Source organism: Sebastes umbrosus, chromosome 14 (genome assembly GCF_015220745.1).
Source record: "Sebastes umbrosus isolate fSebUmb1 chromosome 14, fSebUmb1.pri, whole genome shotgun sequence".
NCBI lineage: Eukaryota > Metazoa > Chordata > Actinopteri > Perciformes > Sebastidae > Sebastes > Sebastes umbrosus.
Window position 1 is genome coordinate 28,247,291 of NC_051282.1, and position 20,128 is coordinate 28,267,418.

General features: G+C 43.5%; 1 protein-coding gene across 4 annotated transcripts in view; it reads left to right on the forward strand.

Annotated features, from left to right (window-relative positions):
* Positions 1-268: 268 nt before the first annotated feature.
* tex2 (testis expressed 2) overlaps positions 269-20,128 on the forward strand; it is a 37,236-nt gene continuing 17,376 nt past the window's right edge. The window contains exons 1-4 of one of the 4 annotated variants that reach the window (XM_037792425.1): positions 269-594; positions 1,058-1,179; positions 2,136-2,192; positions 18,128-19,907. In XM_037792425.1, coding sequence (XP_037648353.1) covers positions 18,153-19,907 — 1,755 coding nt within the window. In that variant the 5' untranslated portion in view covers positions 269-594; positions 1,058-1,179; positions 2,136-2,192; positions 18,128-18,152. Of the gene's footprint in view, positions 595-1,057; positions 1,180-2,135; positions 2,193-8,652; positions 9,188-17,466; positions 17,571-18,127; positions 19,908-20,128 lie in introns of those variants that run through there. The other 3 variants (XM_037792427.1, XM_037792428.1, XM_037792429.1) reach the window with 3 other exon arrangements.

A 20,128-nucleotide genomic window follows, 5' to 3' on the forward strand; every position in this document is an offset into this window, starting at 1 on the left:
GAGAGGAGAGGAGAGGAGAGGAGAAGACGAGAGGAGAGGAGAGGAGACAAGAGAGGAGAGGAGAGGAGAAGAGAGAAAAGGAGAGGAGAGGACACAAGAGAAGACAAGAAGAGAGGAGGGGAGAGGAGGAGAGGAGAGGAGAGAGGATAGGAGAGGAGAGAGGATAGGAGAGGAGAGAGGAGGAGAGGAGAGGAGAGAAGAGAAGAGGAGAGGAGAGGAGAGGTGGAGAGGAGAGGAGAGAGGATAGGAGAGGAGAGAGGATAGGAGAGGAGAGAGGATAGGAGAGGAGAGAGGTGGGGGTGTGGCGCCGATTCACCAAAACAACACACGCCCAGTGCTCGTGCATTTGTGGCGTAAAGAGCCGCGCCGGGGATCCGCGTTGAGTGTGTCTGCTCCGGACTGTCGCTGCTGGGTGAACAGACCAGCATCCATCCAGTCCTCATCCAGTCCTGATCCGCCCCTCCGCAGGGCTTCCTCCGTCCGTCTCGGCCGCTTCGTGCTCGGATCCTCATCCTCATCGCAGATCCTCAGCCTGGATGCGGAGCGAGCCAGTGGCCTGCAGAGAAGATGCGATATCTCCGGTGAGATTAAAAGGTGCGTTGCCCTTTTTTTTGTTTTTTTTTGTTGTCGGTTTGATTTGAGCATCAGCTGTTAGGTCCATGGGTGTATTACAGTACAGCTGGAGACGTGAAGCAGCGCAGAGCTAAAGGATGAGAGGAGGACAAAAGGGCGGATGGATGGAGACAGAGACATATTCTGGTTTATTAGTGTTCAGTATGAGCTGCAACCACATGAAATAAAGGATGCTACAGTAGGTGTACTGTGTGCATTTAAAACCCTCAGTGTTTGGATCATATGACAGCTCATGCACTAATGTCTACATCTGTGGAGCTACATTATCCTGTGAACTGCACACCAGCTACTTAATCCTCTGCTCTCTCCTTGGTCCTCCCTTCCAGCAGCAGGCCACAGCATCATCGCTGCCACACACAAGACATCATCCATCACTTTCATCTCTCTGTCACCTAATTACACCCAAATCCCCTCTTTATTCCAGGGGATAGATCACCGCAGGCCTGTACGACATCGCTTATCGGAGAATTCAGAGGGAGTTTCTGCCCAGCAATGTCCTCCTGTGAACTGGTTTCTTGAGGAGCTGCAATGTGGCTTCTAATCCAGGTGTGTATGGAAATAATGCTCTACATTATGTAGAAGTAATTGTAAGATTTTGCATCACACTGACCTTTGTTTTCTCCTTTTATCACCTACCACTTGTCCACCATGCTCAAAAGTTGAAGTTGTGGCTGTTTCATGCAAGACACAAGGTCTTATTAAAGCTGCAGTGGGTAGAAACAGAGCAAATATGATTAAAAAAAAGTTATTTTTATAAAAATATATCCTGACAGTAGTGCATGAGACAGGTAATCTGTGTCCTCTGGTGTCCTCCGGTGCTCCTAATGGCATCTGCAAGATTTCACAGACCGGAGGAAAACAACCAATCGGAGCCGAGCTGGAGCCTTGCCGTCTCTGAGCAGCTGTCAATCACTTGCAAACTCCGATCAAACGGTCAAACTAGGCAGCGTTGATCAAATATTAATCAATATTCTGTTACTGTAATGTCTATTCTGAAATGTTATAGGCTGTTCCGGCTGGTGGGCAGTGCTTGGTATTTCCTCAACATGGCTGCCGGGTCACAAACTTTCTCGTTTTACAGCTAAACAGAACACTACAAGATGTTTCTTTAGACATTTGAGGAGAGAAATAGGCATTACAGTACCAGAATATCGATTCATATTTGATCAGCGCTGCCTAGTTTGACCGTTTGATTGGAGTTTGCAAGTGATTGACAGCTGCCTCCGTTGAATGAACAGCCAATAGGAATGATCTGTGATTGGCCAAAGTCTCCCATCACAGGCTAGATTTTATTAGAGCCTGAAAACAGAGCCATGAGGAGGTGCAGAAGTCTAGTTTTCTCTCAGAGCACTTGAATTACAATATGCTGAAAGGTTATTATGGAACTTTTGCCCAATTATGGCAAAAACATTCTGCCTACTGCTGCTTTAATTCACTGTGAAACAACGGAAAGTAGATGATGACAATTGTACGTTAAAGAATCTCTCTTTGTCTGTTTCTAGGCACCACGAGTGCAGGTTGTATTGCAAGAGGAGATTGAATGCCTCTAAAATCTCAAGGTAAGACTTTTCCTCTGTGGCTTTGAGCTTGTATGTATGTGTGGGAGGGAGGTGGTAGTGCTGGAATTGATCCATGGCCTTGAACGGTCGTTCTCTCCTCTCCTTAATTATGTCTCCTTCATCTCAACTCCTCTTACTCAACCCCAAACCTCATTCACATATCCGACTCATGCACGAGGCTCTGTCTGAATGCAAAGACGTATGTTTGTATACATTTCCACAAGCAGCATCTATGGCTTTTTATTTTTAATACCAACATCTGCACACCGAGGTGTGTTCAGATGAAAATGTGTTTGTGTCAGCGGTTCCAAAGGGAATAGGCTTATGAATGAGGCTTAATTAGACAAATTGCTGTGAGGGTAAAAGCAAACAGTGGCAGCTGAACAGTCTGAATGAGCTATTGTTTGTGGATAAAAAGGGGACTTGATGGCACACTCTGTCACAAGACCTTCATTCTGAAACATATTCACAGAAAAGCCAAAAATACAACATGAACTGAGGAAACACTGAAAGCTGAAGAAGTCGTTGTGATTGGATGCGTCTATGTTTACGTGTGTGTGTGTGTGTGTGTGTGTTTGTGTATGTGTGTGCTGCAGGCTTTAACTTTCAAGTTGAACAGCAGTTCATGTTTTGCGCAAAGTTAAAATAATTTAGCTTGAGGGCGTCTTGCGAGTCGACTCTGAGTCAGCGGCTGAACTGTGTCAGTAGATAGGATGTGTTATCTTAAGTCCACATGGATCCTCCTCGTCATGCTGGTCAAGGTCGTATGTGAATGTGTGATGTTGTATTCATTTCATTCTAGGAACCAGTTTTATATCTAAGGCTTTTAGGTAAAGACAATTTTGAGAATTGAGTCAGTAGTACAATAATCTGATTGTATAATGATGTCTTAAAGCTAGGGTAGGTAATCTATTTTATACATATTTTTTTTGTATTTGTTGAAATTCTCTTTAGGAGGCCTGAAGGGACGGACTGTCAGTGTTGCAGAATTGGCGACTTTCTCGATTTAGGCACTTTTGTAGCCAGTTAGCAGCTGGTGTTGCTAGTTACTTTCATTGGAAAAGAGTTGTCAACACTGAGCTTGGTTTTTACGGTTGGATGATTTTTAAAATCTAGTGTACTCTTGCTAGTTTCCCAAGATCACCCTGCCTCTAACTGCTCTTCAGAAACAAAGGACATAAGTGTAGTCGGAGCCAGACAGTCAGGCAAAGGGCTCCATCAGCAGGAGACGGGGAAATCAGAAAAATTGGTGACCCATCATCCAATGTTTGTAGTAATATGTACGAGACGAAGGAGCTAGAGGTAGCCCCTGTTGCTCACTATATATGAGATTTCTATAATAGTAATCACCAGGGGTATTCCTCCTACTCATTATGATGTCAACTGATACAAAACTGAGCGAGATAAAACAATGTATGTGTGAACTCTGAGAAGAAAAGGATTTATGTGTTGTTCCTGTTGAGAGAGTCTTGTTTGTTCCAGCTAATTCTTGTTAGACCTCAACTTCTACTTCTAAGTATCACAATGAATCTGTACTGTCATACTGTTGCAGACGTCTGCCTCGCCAGATAGGAGTTTTGTTCTGAGGTTGAAAGCAGATCCTTGTGTGATAAGATGAAGAGCAGCGCCAGCCGATAGCAAAGTTGTTAACAGAAGTAGCACCCAACAGGCATTGGCTTTAACTGCTCTGACTGGGCTGGTGGTAGGCCACAAATATGCAGACACATCGCCTTATATACTTTTGGTCTGGGTCTGTTTTTCATGGTTTGGACTCCTCCATACAACATATAGTGATATTTTAGCATATTTAACACTGTGCTTCCAACTTTGTGGCAACAGCTTTGGAAAGGCCCTTTCCTTTTTCAACCATAGACTGTAAGAATTGGACGTGATGACTGTGACGTCACCCATTTGTTTGTGGACTGCTGTTTTGAAACCTTGAGTTCGGCATTTTTGGCCGTTGCCATCTTGCTATTAGAAAGAATGCAAGTTTAAGGCACTTTGGCATTGGCTTTACTTCTCAGACCCGGAGGTTGCCCACTGGTTTCAACATGACAACGCCTGACCTCAACCCCATCCGACACCTTTGGGTTGAGTTGGACGACCCTAACCCAGGAGGCCATATCGCCCTGACATCAGAGCACAGCTTCACTGATGCTCTTGTGGCTGAATGGGAGTAAATTCCTGCAGCCAGGTTTCAAAATATTGTGGAAAGCCTTCCCAGAAGAGTGGAGACTGTTACAGCTGCCCATTGATTTGGAAATAGATGTTCTACCATCACTTATGTGGTGTCCACATACTTTTGGCTGTGTAATGTCTGTGGTCAGAGTCCTGGTGAAAATGCAAATGTGATCTGCGATACTGACGGTCAGTGCTGCAGGAAGTATGACTTTGCATATGGATTGGTTTGCAAGATAACTGACACACACAGCACTATTTTGACGTGAAAGGACACACACAGTCAGTCATACACACATGCACAAATGCATTCACACTTGCAATGTACATGCACCTTATCCACACACACACACACAAACACACACACACTGGCGTTTAAATGGAAAAGCCAGCGGAGCAGCCAGCGGAGCAGCCAGCGGCGCTTGTCACTGTGACAGGCAGCCACAAGTGTCACAGCTAATGGCTTCTGACGCTGTGTGTGTGTGTGTGTGTGTGTGTGTGTGTGTGTGTGTGCATGAACTCTCTGACCAGCTATTGACCAGGATACATATTTAATAAAAGCCCACTGACAAAGCACATGGTGGACTCAACAGCTGAGCTCTCCTATAAGCAGTGATTTACTGCAGCTGGATAAAGAAGTTCTGCTGAAGGTACGTCGGTTTGTTCTTACATTAAAGAAAGAGAAAGTAATGGGTGGTGCTTTCCTCTCGTTGCAGCTATCTCGCAAAAACAGGAAGTCAACGTTAGAGAGAAAGGAGGAAGTTTTTTGTTGACTAGATCACACACAGAGATTTGACCTACACACTGAATACACATTTGGTATGTGCACGCTGTGCTCAGCATGAAAGCTAATTATACTGTATGTATGAGGCGCACTTCGCCCTCGCCAAACCAAAACCAACAATTCATTCTACTAACAAGTATTATCTGTGAAGCCAAAGCCTGATATATCCAGTGAGCTACATCTGGGTCTGAAAAGTGAAGCCAATGCTGAAGTGTCTTAAACTTGCATTCTTTCTAGCAGCCAGCAGGGGGCGAGTTTTTTTTTTTTTTTAAACAAAACTAGATATGAACCAATGGGCTTGCAGCTGAGTGCCACACACCAGGAAGTCAGAAAGCTTTGAAGTATGACACATTGTGAGTTGTTTTTGTCTGTTCATGGGATTTGTTGACATTAAGAAAATATAGAATAAAGCCAATCTTAGTCTTTGAATATGACATTGTAGGGAGCCCTACTGTCATCCCACAGAGGATTCAGATATGATCTAGGCATTTATCTTATCTTATGGACATATGCAGTACATAATATATGACACTTGAGTTATGGAAAATGTGAATGACTCCTAGCTATGTGTTTATTGACAGCTAAAGTGTATGCTAACATAATACTGTCACATCTTGTTAAAGGTACAATGTGTACGATTTGGTGACATCTAGTGGTGTTGTTGCAGATTGCAACCAATTGAGTACCCCCTTCGATCACTCCTCCCTTTCCAAGACTGCGGTAACGTGAGACGCAGAGTACAGAACCGTGGTAACGCCTTTCGCCTCACTCAGAGGCAATCCTTACCATAACAACACTACTTTAGGAGCAACAGAAGTCAGACGGCGGCTGGCGGTACCACGGTTTTGCACTCTGCGTTTCACATTACCGCAGTTTCACAAGTGTGTCAGAGAACTACGGTGGCCTTCAGGTAACATAAAATATATAATAAATATATTATTTTCCGTTTCTGCTAATAGATTCCCCAAAATGTTACATGCTGTTTCTTTAAGTTTTCTAGAAAGTAAGTGGGGACTTTCACCTGTTACAGGTGGATTTCTGTGAGATTCAGCACGTGCAGCCTTATCTTATATCACCTAAGACGCTGCTATCGGATAACTGCTTCATGGGTGTTCTACTTAAGATGGAGAAAAGGAGCTTTTCTGCTGCTGACAGTTCAGAAAAGTGTCGACGGGCTCTCACTTACCACCAGTGCTGCTGCTGACTTTGTGAGATCACAGACTCAGAAAGTTTGATATGGCAAAGATTACAGGTTTCCACATGCGGAGCCGCTGTTAGAAATACACCCCTTTGTTATTTAATGTAACTCATATGCTAATTCTGCTCAGTGTCTGCGCTGACGCCTCCATTGTGCGGCACATCAATGTCAAAAATGGGGGGGGTGGAAATTAATGCATTAGATATTTTGAGCTGCTTTTGGTGGCCTAGAATCTTCTAATGATGTCGGTCGGGATGACTGTGAAGCCTAGCAGGGGGTACTTGGGGTAAATGTGGTGTACAGACATAAATGTACATATAATTTAAAGAGTTAATTTTTGTTTACACCATGAGAGCTTGCCCAGTGATTCATGAATATTAATTTCAAATATTATACTTAAGATTCCTCTACTTTTTCCCCTTATTAGCCCCTAGCTATTATCTTTGCGTCCTCATTTTGTCTGTCTTCTTTTTATGGCTTTCGATTAATAATCACTCACAATTCTGCAAAACAGCACCACTAAAAGTGTCCCGGCCCACTTATTCCTGGTGGTCACACAGGTTAAAAACAAAACAACATTTCTAATATTAATCTTTTTCTGTAAATACACTCGCACTTGTTTTTGTTTTTCTCTGTCTCTGCCCCCCCTCATCGTCTCCCGCCCTCCATCGCTCCATTCATCATGTAATAGGGTGGATTATGACTAATACCAAACCCTCCGGCTGTTTGCGGGCTGTCAAGCAGCTTTTACACAGATTATAAATTGCTTAATATATTTGGATGCCTGTGTGTTTGTGTTTGTGTTTGTGTGTGTGTGTTCGGTCAGGACCGTGTGTTCATCCACCTTTTGATCTCTAAACTTGTCAAATCGTGTTAGGCGGCACCAGACATCGATATTCGATGCAAATCCGCTATTTATCGCTTTAAACCCACGCGGCGCTGCTTGAGCAAATCAGCAGCTCGTAATGATGAAAACAAGCACGTTTATGTCTCGGAGAAGATCAGAGTCGACAGCTGAAGTTGTCAGGAGATAGTGATGTTGATGTTGACAGCCATGATTAGGGGTTATTAATTCATCAGGCGCTCTCTTTCGTCTTTGAGAAGCTAAAAGATGTAGAAACACACAATTTCACCCATCTCAAAGAGGTACATCTTCCATCTATTTGGTGCTTTTTTCAGCACGGCTGCATGTAAACGGGAACATTAGTGGAATATTCATTTTCATTAGCCATATAAACCACTTAGTAGGAATATTGTCTTTTTCGGAATAATCGATGCAAAGTGAAAACATCGATACATAGCATCATCTTAAAGATACGCCTTTATTTTGAAATTCCCATGGCACGTTTGTGTCACCAATTTCCGTCCAAGTGCACCTCCCTCCTCCAGAGCCCAGTGTTAAAATGTTCAAATCATATTTTAGTTGCTTTTCATATAAATGTAACTGATTGTGTTAAATCATATTTTCTCATATCAATCGCAGGCTCCTGAATTGAATCGAACAAATGGTATCGTGTCAGGCTTTGTGATGCCAGCAAATATCGTATCGTTTTCCAAAGAATCTATAATAGTATCGTGATGAAACTTGTGATTTACACTAGGGATGTTACTAATTTACCGTTAACAGACATTAAGCATTTAAATCGATTAACGCTATTGGTTAAAGCGGCTGAAAGTAATGTTAATAATTAATTAAAAAGCTGAAAAAAACTTGTCACTTAAAGGAGAAAAGCTGGTCCACCTTAAGAGAGTCTGAGCCGGCGTTACAGATACAGGAAGTTGGCTCCCGTCTATAGCTCGCTTGAGCGGAGGAGATGTAGCCTCGTAGCATTTATTCACTGACAAATAAACTGTACACACACCGTCTGCTACAGCTACGTTCACCGCTAGAACGCCACCAACAAACACACATTCACCGCCGCCAAACACACACACGGTCTGTCGGAAACTCGCTGAAGTTACGCCGCGCTGACGGACCGTGTGTGTGTGACTACGGGGACCACGAAGCTACCAACAGAGCTACAGCTGCTAACGTAACACAAACACACACACTGTTTGTCGGACAATCGCTATCGTTAATCCGGGCAGACACAGCGGACAATCTGCTAAACTAAACTAAATATGCGGTGGAGACATTTATTGGGAAAGTGGCTGCATGTCCGCGACACTACACAAAGCACCGTGGCTGCTAAGTTAACGCTCCCGGACGGGTGAACTGGGGACTCATTTGTCTGTTTTGATCAAACACTGCAGGTGGCACACCGCTGCATGCGAGGCAAAACACTTGTCGGTTAACGGTTAATAATTGGTTAACGAGGGTCGGCTATCGGTTAAGAAAATGTTTCAAAATTAGCATCCCTAATTTACACCCTAGAGAGCCACACTGTTGCAGAATCAACAGCTGCAGTTGTCAGGAGATAGTGATGTTGACAACCATGATTAGGGGTTATTAATTCATCAGGCGCTCTTTCGTCTTTGAGAAGCTAAAAGATGTAGAAAACACACACTTTCACCCATCTCTAAGAGGTACATCTGAGCTTCTTCCATTCTATTTGGTGCTTTGGTTTAGCACCTACGCATCCCACACACACACACACACACACACACACACGCACTCCGAGGGTTGTACAGTGAGGAGGCGCTGCCCTGCCAAACAAAAGGACGCGGGGATAAGTGCAGAACAAGATGAAAAGCTTCACTGTTGGCATGGCAACCACCAGATGATCTGCATGGCGATGTTTTGATGTTTGATGTTTGACGGTGGATTCTGGGTTACAGAGAGAGAGAGAGAGAAAGAGAGAGTTGAAGAAAACCGGTTTGATCCAGTGCCGCTGCGTGAGTGCTCTTTATCTCCCTGGCTGTTGTTTTATTGTTGTTTTATTCTCTACGCCTCCTTCCGTGAAGAGATTCAGAGCAGCGGTGTACTCGCCATCAAACCGCCGCTCAGTGTTTCCTGCAAGTCAGTGTGCTCAGACCCCGGAGCAACACTCTGTGTGTGTGTTCATGTGTACATTTTGAGGTTTGAGTGCATGTCTGTTGCTGTTACATAAATATATTGGTCTAACAGGCGTATTGACACATCACACATTAATAGAGTCAGTGTTGTTCACTGTCAATATGATGGAGGTCTCCCACTGGAGCGGCTCCATCAAAACAGTCTGCTGTGAAATCATATTTTCTTTTCAAAATTTGAATGTTTTATTGCAATTTATATGAATCATGAATATTTTTTTGCAATATTTCATACATGTTGTTTCACAGGAATTTTTACAAACTCTGGAGGAAACATTGCAAAATTTTATTATAAATTAATATTATGGTTGTCAATCGATTCAAATATTTAATAAATAATTTAATAATTACTATTATATATAATATATATTTATATAATATATTATATTATTATATTATATTATATTATATAATATATTATATTTTATTATATATAATAAAAGTAATCTTTAGTTGCAGCCCTAATATTGCATTTTGGCATAACTAATTAGTCGTCTTCATTTTATGATATGTTGTTTTGGCGCTGACTTGTGTTTTGTCTGATAAGTGCTGCTGAGGAAAGAGCAGTCCTGACTCCTGCTCAAAACTCACTCTGCTTGCGTCACTTTTTCATCTTTTCCTGGAAAGTCAGTCATCTCCCCCGAGGCTCTGTCTGTTCCTTCCCCCTCCTTTTCTCCGTGCACTTCCCTTTCTTCCTCCGTCTCCCTGTCCTTCAGCGAGAGCTTGAAGTGGCCGGCCAGGTGTTAAGGGACCAAACACCTCGACAGCCCCCGGAGCTATTTTAAGAACTGCTGCTTGTGTTTGCTTCCTAGCTGTCAGAGTCAGGTCAGAGTTTCTCTTTGACTTCTTTGGTAAGTTAAAGAAGGTGTAGTTCGGCCTAAGACGGTGTGACAATGAGCCTTCCATCTCTTCATCCATGTTAAGCTCTTCTTCCTCAAGTGCTCCTCTTCTATTTTTCTCTCTTGTCTCATTGTTTTTTAGAGGAAGCAATGGAAACAACCAATAAAACTCTTATTGTCCTTTCTCCCTTTATTTCCTCTCAGTCCTCTCATCCCTTGCTGCATTCCTTTATATAAGTGTACGTGTTATGGAGCACGGAACCAGCCCAAAAATAAATAATTAAAGGACTCGATAAATCAATAAATATGCCATTAAATTAAATAAGAATAATATAAAAAATAAATGTAGGCATTAATTAGCTGATAAAATGTGATGTAAATTGATATTTCTGTTTTAATTTGCGTCTTTATTTATTTATCTTTGTATTACTTCCCCTATCTATCTACTCTTTTATTTAATTTACCCTTTTATTTATTTATTTTTATTCACTTTTGAATGTATTTAGTGTTGCATGTATTTTTTATTTATTTTAGATATCTTTTTAATTGTATTTATTCATTATTAGATTGTATTTATTTTGAATTTACTTAAAACGTATGTATTTATTTTTGCATTTATTTTTTATTTATTTTAAATTTGTATTCATTTATTTATTCATTATTAAATTGTATTTATTTTTATAAACTTTTAAATGTATGTATTTATTTTAGGCATTTATTTATTTTATTACAAGTAAATTTCTGTATTTCTTCTTCCATTCACTTTAGATTTTTTAAAGTTATTTATTCATTACTAAATTGATTTTTTAAATTGATTTTTATTAACTTTTACATCTATGTATTTATTTTTAAATTTATTTTAGATTTATTTTTTTATTTATTCATTATTAAATTGTATGTATTTATTTATTTGTTTATTTAGGATTTTGGCAGGTTCCGTCCTCCATATATAGTACATCTACATACATATTATATAGATGTAAATATGCACAGTACTGCATATGCATGCGGTGTAAGCAGGATGCTGGTGATGACAGGGCCCAGTATTCCCTGGAGAGAGCAGTGGAGCATGAAAAAAGGCTTGTGGTGTGTAAACCTGCTCTGTGCTGGAAGACAAAGGACCTTCCTCTGCCTTTGTGTCTTTTTCTGTATCTCTCTCTCTCTCTCTCTCTCTCTCTACCTGCTTCAGGTGCTCTCTGCTCATTACCTGATTCCCTCAGTCCTCCCTCCTCCCTCCTCCCTCCCTTTGTGTCACTTTTGTTTGCATTCATTCACATCCAGGCAACTGCACACATCATGTGACCAAGGAGCTCATTTCTGTGTATGTGTGTGATTGTCAGTGAGAAAACACAGCTTCTCTGCATGTGTGTGTGTCTCACTCTGCATCCTGTGTTCATCTTCAATCTCTCTGTCTCACCCGATCTGTCTCCCCGCTGTCACCCTCCCCTTTTTAATGCGACTTGTTTTCTTACTTGATTTGCTCTCCATTTTCCTTCCTGCCCCATTTTTCACACAGTCATCTGCTCAGTATGCTCCCGACGCCAGCCCTCATTTCTTTCTCCTCGTTTTACTTTTCTATTTGATCTTCCCTCTGTGGAAACTTGGCACGCTCACTTAACATCCTTCAGCAGAGGTCACGTCAGTCTGTCCTCGACACCTGCTGACGCATCCAATCCCATCAGCACGCTGTTACTTAAAGAGAAGTATTCAGTAGTTCGGTTCTGGCAACAGATTAGGCCTGAAGTCGACGGAATGGTGAAGTTTTCAATTCAACAAATGCAGCGAGAAGAAATCCAACAGAAAAACGCCCACAAAGTAGATCATGATGCAAATAATCTTTTGACCGGGGTCTGCTCAGCCCACGTCGTCCTCGTCATCGCAAAGCTGTCGATGTGTTATTTCCAAATCGGAAGCTTGAAATTGGAATTTTAAAAGCCAAAATATCTCAGCACCTGCTGAAGTATCTGTTGAGTTATTGGTATTAATCCATAACTTAAAATAAACCCCACAAATACCAACACGTTCTCACCCCAACTCAGAACCCTCAGCGTCACTTTTTGGTCGCAGTAAACGTGTGCTTGATGTTGTGAATTACACAAAAACACTTGATTAGGTTTAGGCAACAGAACCACTTTAGGAAAAAACAACATGGTTGGGCTTAAAACTACGACGTTTGTAAAGAGAAAATGTGACTTGATGTGAACACAGGATGCGAACGAACAGCTGATTGCAACGTGAAAGTGAAACTTAAAGGCAGGGTTGACGATGTTCTCCAGTATACGCTATTTGTTATATTGGTTGAAATGGTCTTTACACCCCGACAGCGATCCATTACTGATGAGCTCTGAAAAAGGACCGGAAAAGAGCCGTCATCTGTAGCTGCTGTAATCCTGTAAAAACGTCTACCAATCACTGCCTCGCGGTCCGCTTGGAAAGAACCAATCAGATGCCTCCCTGCTCGTACTCTACCCTTGGCGTGCACCAGCCTGAACTCAAAGCGCGTCGCTGCCGCAAGATTACTGGAGAGTGGAAGAGAAAACTCAGCCCTGCAGTAGCACTGCCGCGGTTCCTTGTCATGAGGTAGCGTTGTTGAGTTGAGGAACTCTCTCTGCTCTGTGTTTGTGAAGTAGTTACGATGCGGCGGTGCTCGTGCATGTGTGTGTGTGTGTGGGGGGGGGTGTTGCCTTGGAAGGAGCCCCGAGGGGAGGGGGGGTTTGGACGGAGCTCCTGAGGCGATGCTACTTTCAAATTATGCTAGCTTTCCAACATCTTGGACCCTATCTTTAACACACGGGACACAAACCGCGGTCTCCCGCCCGCCTTGTGCGTCTCTTTCGCTCTTTAAGCTACGTCACCACAGCTCTTTCCCTGTGCGTTAACTGTTGCCGCGGATGGCTTTACATTGTAGTTAATTGAAAGCCTTGTGCATCTCATACCGGCGCAAAAGGGTGCCTTGTGCGTTGGTATCACACGCTGACGGGCATGATAAAGCGTCGGTAAGGCTTCAAATACAGATACTTGTTTTCTGTTTCTGATATTTGCTTGGACTGGTGTGTGGGCGGGACCTTGATACACTTTTGTACAGTGCTACCAATATTCAGGGTAGTAAGATTGTGTGCTGGTAGGAAGGAAGATTTTGTTACCTTTGGACAGAGCCAGAATAGCTGTTTCCCCTTGATTCCGGGTCTCCGTGCTAAGCTATCTGGATTCTCAGCCAACTCTCCACCAGAAAGTGAAGCATATTTCCCAAAAATGTCAAACTTTTGCTGTCATTTCTAACTCTAACCTTCACAACAACAATGATCTATAAGTGTGAAAATGTACCTTGGTCCATGCTCCGTGGTGTGGTGGGACTCTTGTATGAGGACCTTGGTTCCTCACCCTTCACACTCCACACACACCTCTTCAGGGTCTGATATTTGTCAGGATGTGTGTGAGAGTCCAGAAGTATCTACCCATCCATCAAATGCAAAGAGAGAAGAGGGAGACCGGGTGCCTGTCAAAAAAAAGGAAAAAAAGTATGCACATATGGAATCTGCTGCAGCATCTGTCAGACCTCGAATATCAGCTGTGGTTTTTAGCCAAAAATAAAAAAAACTGTAGCGAATTGCTGCTTTTTCAGACACAGCTGGAGGTGTTAAATAAATTAAGAGCGCTTCTTGGCTCTTCAAAAAAATTGGAGTAAATTGGTGGTTTTCAGTAGTTCATTCAGCTGAGAGACTCATTATGCTGAAGGCGGCGCAAACTGTTGACCATAAATACATCTCCATCTCTCTTTCAGCGCCCACTCTGTACCTCCCTCCTCTTCACCACTCGTCTTTTTTTATGAAGACGCGTGTAAATTTGAATGATGTATTTCGAGTAGAAGCATGAAGGGATTTACAGAGGAAATGTAATCTATTTGGATATCAAACATTACAAAAACATTTTTTTTTTTAATGTAGAAGTAGTTCACTGCACACATTTATTTCCATTTTTCTCTCAAGTCTCCTGGGTTTACTTTGCTTCCCTTTTTCCTTTTTCCACTGTCTGTTCACCCTCTTATATCATTCTTATACCCGGCTGCTTTTAAGCTCCCTCCCCTCCTCTCTGGTCTCTCGGGGGGGCTGGCTTTGGCTGATTAGAGTGGCCCTGCTCGCTTTGATTAATTGGATGAGTCTTGTCTCCGTGCCAGACTCCTCTCCTCGTCCTCATCCTCATCCTCATCCAGAAGCAGCTAAAACAAACACACTGGGCTTTTTAATGGCAGTGGTGTACTGATGAGAGGAAACAACTAAAACGGTGGGTGTGTCGACAAACGTCTGGCAAATTTCACTTTATTCAACCTGCTCCAGACATGTTCATAGCAGTACATACACTAGTTTACGTATGTTTGAGCTATGTAAAAATGACTTTAACTGTATTGAAATGTTCAAGGAAATAACATAGAGGTGTATACAAAATTAGGTATATTTTGATCCCCATGTAGCTTCATATAAGCCTATAGAGCAGTCATTCCCAAAGACTGGGTCGGGCTCCACATGATTGTTGGTATTGTTCTGATAATTGTAGCCTACTTATAACACTGAATCCAATATGAAAGGGTAGCGTACATTCTGTTTGTTTTACTGATGAGAGGAAAAAAGTGAGATCCTGTTGACTCTTAAATGCATTTATTTGGTCTCGTTTAACCCATGCATAAAAAAAAGTTATCAAACGTATATCTCTTTGAAATGACTGGTTTACCTCTTCAAGATAAGATAAGGTGATGCGGAAATGGTAGTAAAAATCCAATCCAAATTGATTTATAAAGCACATTTAAAAACAACAAAAGTGCTGTACAATTAAACATAAAAACAACACAATAAAACCAACAGGACATTAAAATAATAAAAGCATTAAGGCCAATAGAAAAGATAAAAAAGGATTAAAAAAGGCAACTCTCATGCCGAGCCAAAAGCCAAGGAATAAAAATGCGTTTTGAGGTTTGATTCAAAATCAGGCAGTGTGGCGGGCAGCCCAACATGTGGAGGCAGAGCGTTCCAGAGCGTTGGCGCTGCAACTGAAAAGGCTCAGTCACCCCTGATCTTTAACATTGACCTAAGGACAGTCAGAAGTGTCCTTGATAAAAGGTCTGAGAGATAAGTTGGAGCTTGCCCATTTAACGATTTATATATGTATATATATATATATATATATTATATTTATATGTCAATAATAAAATCTTAAAAAAAAATAAATAAGGTGAGGAACGTTCATTTACTCACAAATTCACTCCTCTCACGATTTATAGATATAAGGCCTATTGTGAATTGGGTCACGATGGTTTGTCATTTTTAAAAAGTCGGTCCCCAGAAAAAATGTTAGGGATACACTGCTATAGAGAGCTAAGACAATTTAAACTTTCTTTATAATGAAACTAACAATTATTTTCATTATCAATTAATCTCGTGATACTTAGCCAATTATTGTTTAGTCTGTAAAAAGACCAAAACGTTGTGAAAAACACTGATCACAACTTCCTCGAGCCCAAAGTGTCATCTTAAAATAGCCTGTTTATTTTTTCTGAGAACAATCCAAAACCCAGTTTTTCTGTTACGGCTGAACGATTTTGAAAAAATATATTTAACTGCTTATAATTTGGCTGATATTGCAATTGCGATGTGATTTGCGATATTATAGGGAACGATCATTTTACACCATTATTCTCATTTTCATTGAAATACATATTAAAATGATTATGGTGAGATTTTTGCGGAGATCTTTATCAAACAAAGATGTTTCCTTTAGTCTGTAGAATATGACTCAGTCGTGTAGGCCAGGACGTCTCTGCATCACCACAACATTTCATTTTAAATGTTTTTTTGACACATTTCGCAAAAAGCTTGTCTCTGAAAGGTCGTCTGCGGCCCCTACAGACCCCCCACCCCCGTGGCTCTTCATCTTTCGTCTTTTTTGTTGCTCTCTTTTCTGTCTCTTTCTCCTTGTTTTTATTCGATCTGCTTTGCCCCAAGCACAGCCATGGCAGAAGCAACACACACACACAAACCCACTGTAGCACAGCCAAGTGAAAGGCTGGCTGGGAAAGTCAAATGCTCTGTTATTCCATCCCAGCAAATACAATCTCTGGAGATGCAGCGCCAGCCGGAGAGCCCCGAGGGACGTCGGGGCTTTCTCAGAAACGCAGACAATCACACAAGCTAACTGCTCTGTTGTTTCCCTCCTCCTTCCATTACAGGGCATTTCTATCAACCGTGTGTGTGTGTGCAAACAGCATGTTTGTGTGTCTTTCTGTGTGCGCCTGTTTGCTAATGCTAACCAGGGATGATGGACTCTCTGCGACGTGGAAGAATAAACAGGCACAATAACTCAATAACAACTTGAGGCCTCATTCAGTGAAATCACAGCGTGATGAATGACTCTGGTTCCGCTGTGTTGAGACTGTACAATAGACGCCTTGTGCCCGTGATCACTGGAGCCTAACAGCTGCCTTGTTGTGTGATTATGTCCTGCATATTGTTACGCGTGGGTGGGGGGGAAGGAGGGTTTGTCATATTTATGTATATATTTATGTTTTTTTTACGATCCCATAAAGCTCAGAAATAATGCAATACATGACAGTTATTAGCCTAGTAAGAGATTCAATTTAAGGACTAAATGACGAACACAACAAATGAAATGAGCAGTATCGGAACAGTATTTGAGCTGTGAATATAAATGAGTTCTGTTGATTTTGAGGTTCATTATTTTAAATGAATTAGTACACATGAGGTCTCAACCTTTTTTTTTACCACATCAGTTTAAAGCTGCATTAATTGATATTTTTATATGAACAATGGGTTAAATTACCATCAGTTATAGCTAGTGGGCAACTCCAAGTCTGGAAAGTGAAGCCAACGCTGAAGTGTCTTAAACCTGCATTCTTTCTAACAGCCAACAGGGGGCGACTCCTCTGGTTGCAAAAAGAAGTCTGATTGTATAGAAGTCTATGAGAAAATGAGCCTACTTTTCACTTGATTTATTACCTCAGTAAACATTGTAAACATGAGTTTATGGTCTCAATCGCTAGTTTCAAGTCTTCTTCAATACAGCTTGATGTTCATTTAGTAAATTATGGTCCCATTTAGAGTCAAATAGACCATAAAGCAGGGGATGCTTTAGGGCGGGGCTACCTTGTGATTGACAGGTCGTTACCACGGCGTTGTCTGGTCTGGGAGTGGACGTAGTCAACGTGACGTCACCCATTGGTTTGTGAACTTGGTTTGTTTTGAAGCCTTGAGTTCGGCATTTTAGCCATTTTTTTGCAACGAGAAGTGGTACCGCCTGGTGACAATATGTCAATGATTCCAGCTTGCTACACTGCCCCCATGTGGACAAAACAACTCAATGTAGGTTCAAGTTAAATAATCAAATACAAATAATAATTTCCATCCAATAATAATGATTTTCCATCCACTAGGCAGAATAGCAGCCTTCCTTTTGTTTTCTCCTGTCTCATCTTCACCCCCTCACAGCATTTAGTCAGCTGCAGTTTGCCCCCCCTTGGAGGGAGGAGTAGTTAAATACAGCTGAAATGCTGATGGCCCCTCTCCTCAAGGCTCATGTGTTCCATTAATCATGTTGCCATAGCTAGGGTGAACGAGTGAGTAGGATGCTGGTAAGACGGAGAGAGACCAGGCCTGAGAGCAACTCAGTCTGTCAGCCAAAGCCTTGCATAATGAGGGCTAATGGATTGGGGAGCATGGACATACCTGTCCAGTCTACTCACATTAGGATGAATAGAGAGCTGCGGGGCTGTTCTCTGCTGTCCTATGTATTGTGTTTGTGTAGAGCATGTGGGGATCTCTGGAGTTATTTAATCCAATTGCTTATTTCTGAACCTCCATCCTTGCACCGAGGTTTCATTAACAGTGTGCTTCTTCTGTCACCGTCTGTCCCCTCCCAGGCTGTGAGCCCTGTGCCGGGTGGTGATGAGCAGTCAGGGCAGCAGCAGCAGGGGAAGTGGCCAGCATGCTGACACTCCTCCCCCTCGTCACGCCCCCGGACCCAAGCTGCAGGTGCAGCGCTCCCTCTCCCGTGACACCATCACCATCCACTTCTCTGCTCTGGGGAAAGAGGAAGACGACGAGGATGAGGAGCTCTACGGTGTCGGATCCGCCGGGGCTAAGTTGGACATCGATGGTGCAGGGGGACTTCAAGGTCTAGAAGCTTCGAGGGTGGACGAGCAGTCTGTCGCCACAGCCTTGGAGGCGAAAGAGGAGCTGCTGTTTGAATCCGCCGGTGTGGAGACGTCCTCTGGAGCTGCTGTGCTCCCTGTTTCATCCACCACCCTGTCTGTGCAGCCCTCAGACCCCATGACTATTATCCCCACCTCCACGCAACCCCACCTGAGCTCCACCCCTCCTGCCAGCTCCTCCTGGCCCTCTGACCGACCCTCAGCCAATCCCCCGTCCACGAGCTCCAGCTCCTCCTCCCCTTGTAAGTCAGCGGCGCCGTCCTCCTCCAAGCCGTTCCTCAGCCTGGTCAGGTCCTTGTCCAATGAAGTTGAGTCTCGAGACACCTCTCCGGCGCCCACCACTGTTGCGCCGTCGCACGCACGGCACCGCCACTTAATGAAATCTTTTGTCAACTCTTTCTCCACGGACACCTCGAAGGCCGAACATCAGGAGGGGCCTCTTCATCACTATCTCCATCACCCCCCTCATCAGCAGCAGCAGCAAGTGCAGCCGTCCCAGCGGCCTCCGCCTCGCAACATGCAGCTCTTCAAACAGTTCTCCCAGCCTCGCTTGTGCTCCAGCCCCGTCATTGTCACGAAAGCAGGTGGAGACTCCAAAACAGCCCCCTCGTCCCCCATCATGTCCCCGGATGGCAGGTCTTTCTTCAAGGTCCAAGAGGTGGAGGCCAGGATAGAGGACACCAAGCGCCGGCTGTCGGAGGTGATGTCGGACCCCCTGCAGCTTTTTAGTAAGATCATGGGGGATGAGTCTGGCGTGGGAGCCGTTGGAAGTGCCGCTCATCGTGCCAAATCGCTGTCCTCCAGTGCGTCAGAGCTCAGCGGAGCGGCGGCGGTAAACGGACACACAGAAGGTAACAACAATTATAGCATCAAGGAGGAGGACGGGGCGGAAGAGGAAGAAACCCCCACGGGCAAGGGCCCGGATTCTGTTTTCTTCTCCTTCCCATCACTTGCACCAGCCCCGGCTCTCACCCAGGCCTCCTCATCCACTTTCCCCAAGTCTCCCTCTCTCACTCTGGGCCGCTGCTCCATGTCGGCCCTGGTAGCCCGACAGGAAGACGAGGACTTCTGTGAACTGTACAGTGAAGACTTTGAGTTGTGCACCGATACAGAAACACCAGACGGGGATCGACCCGGGTCCCGGCAGCCCCATACTGGTAGTACTGGGTTGTGTAGTGAACTCGACACGGAGGAGGAGGAGAGAGAGGAGGAAGAGGAGGAGGAGGAGGAGGAGGAGGAGGAGTTGGAGAGCGTGCCTGTGACTGGCCTCATCTTCCTTGCACAGTTGGTGTACTGGTATATAGTCCTTCCAGTGCCACCATATGTATGTGCGGTGGTGCATGGGATAGTGGCTGGGTTCATGCTGGCCTTGCTGGTCCTCTGGCTGTCCTCTCCTCGACGCTCCTCATCAGGGACGAGGAGAGGGAGGCGAAGGATAGAGCACTGGAATGTGGCCCAGCTGGATATCAAAGAACCGGGAACCTTCAAGGTGAGACAAAGCCGGGCATGGGTGGTCAAGTTTGGACCCTCAGCTATTTAACTTCAAAATATAAACTGGTTGGATCTTCTTCTCAAAGATCTTGGCTTTTTTTTAGCAGGTGTCCTTGCTTCACTGGACTACCATTAAAGGGATAGTTCAGGTGTTTTGAAGTGGGGTTGTATGAGGTACTTATCCATAGTCAGTGTATTACCTACAGTAGATGACGGTCG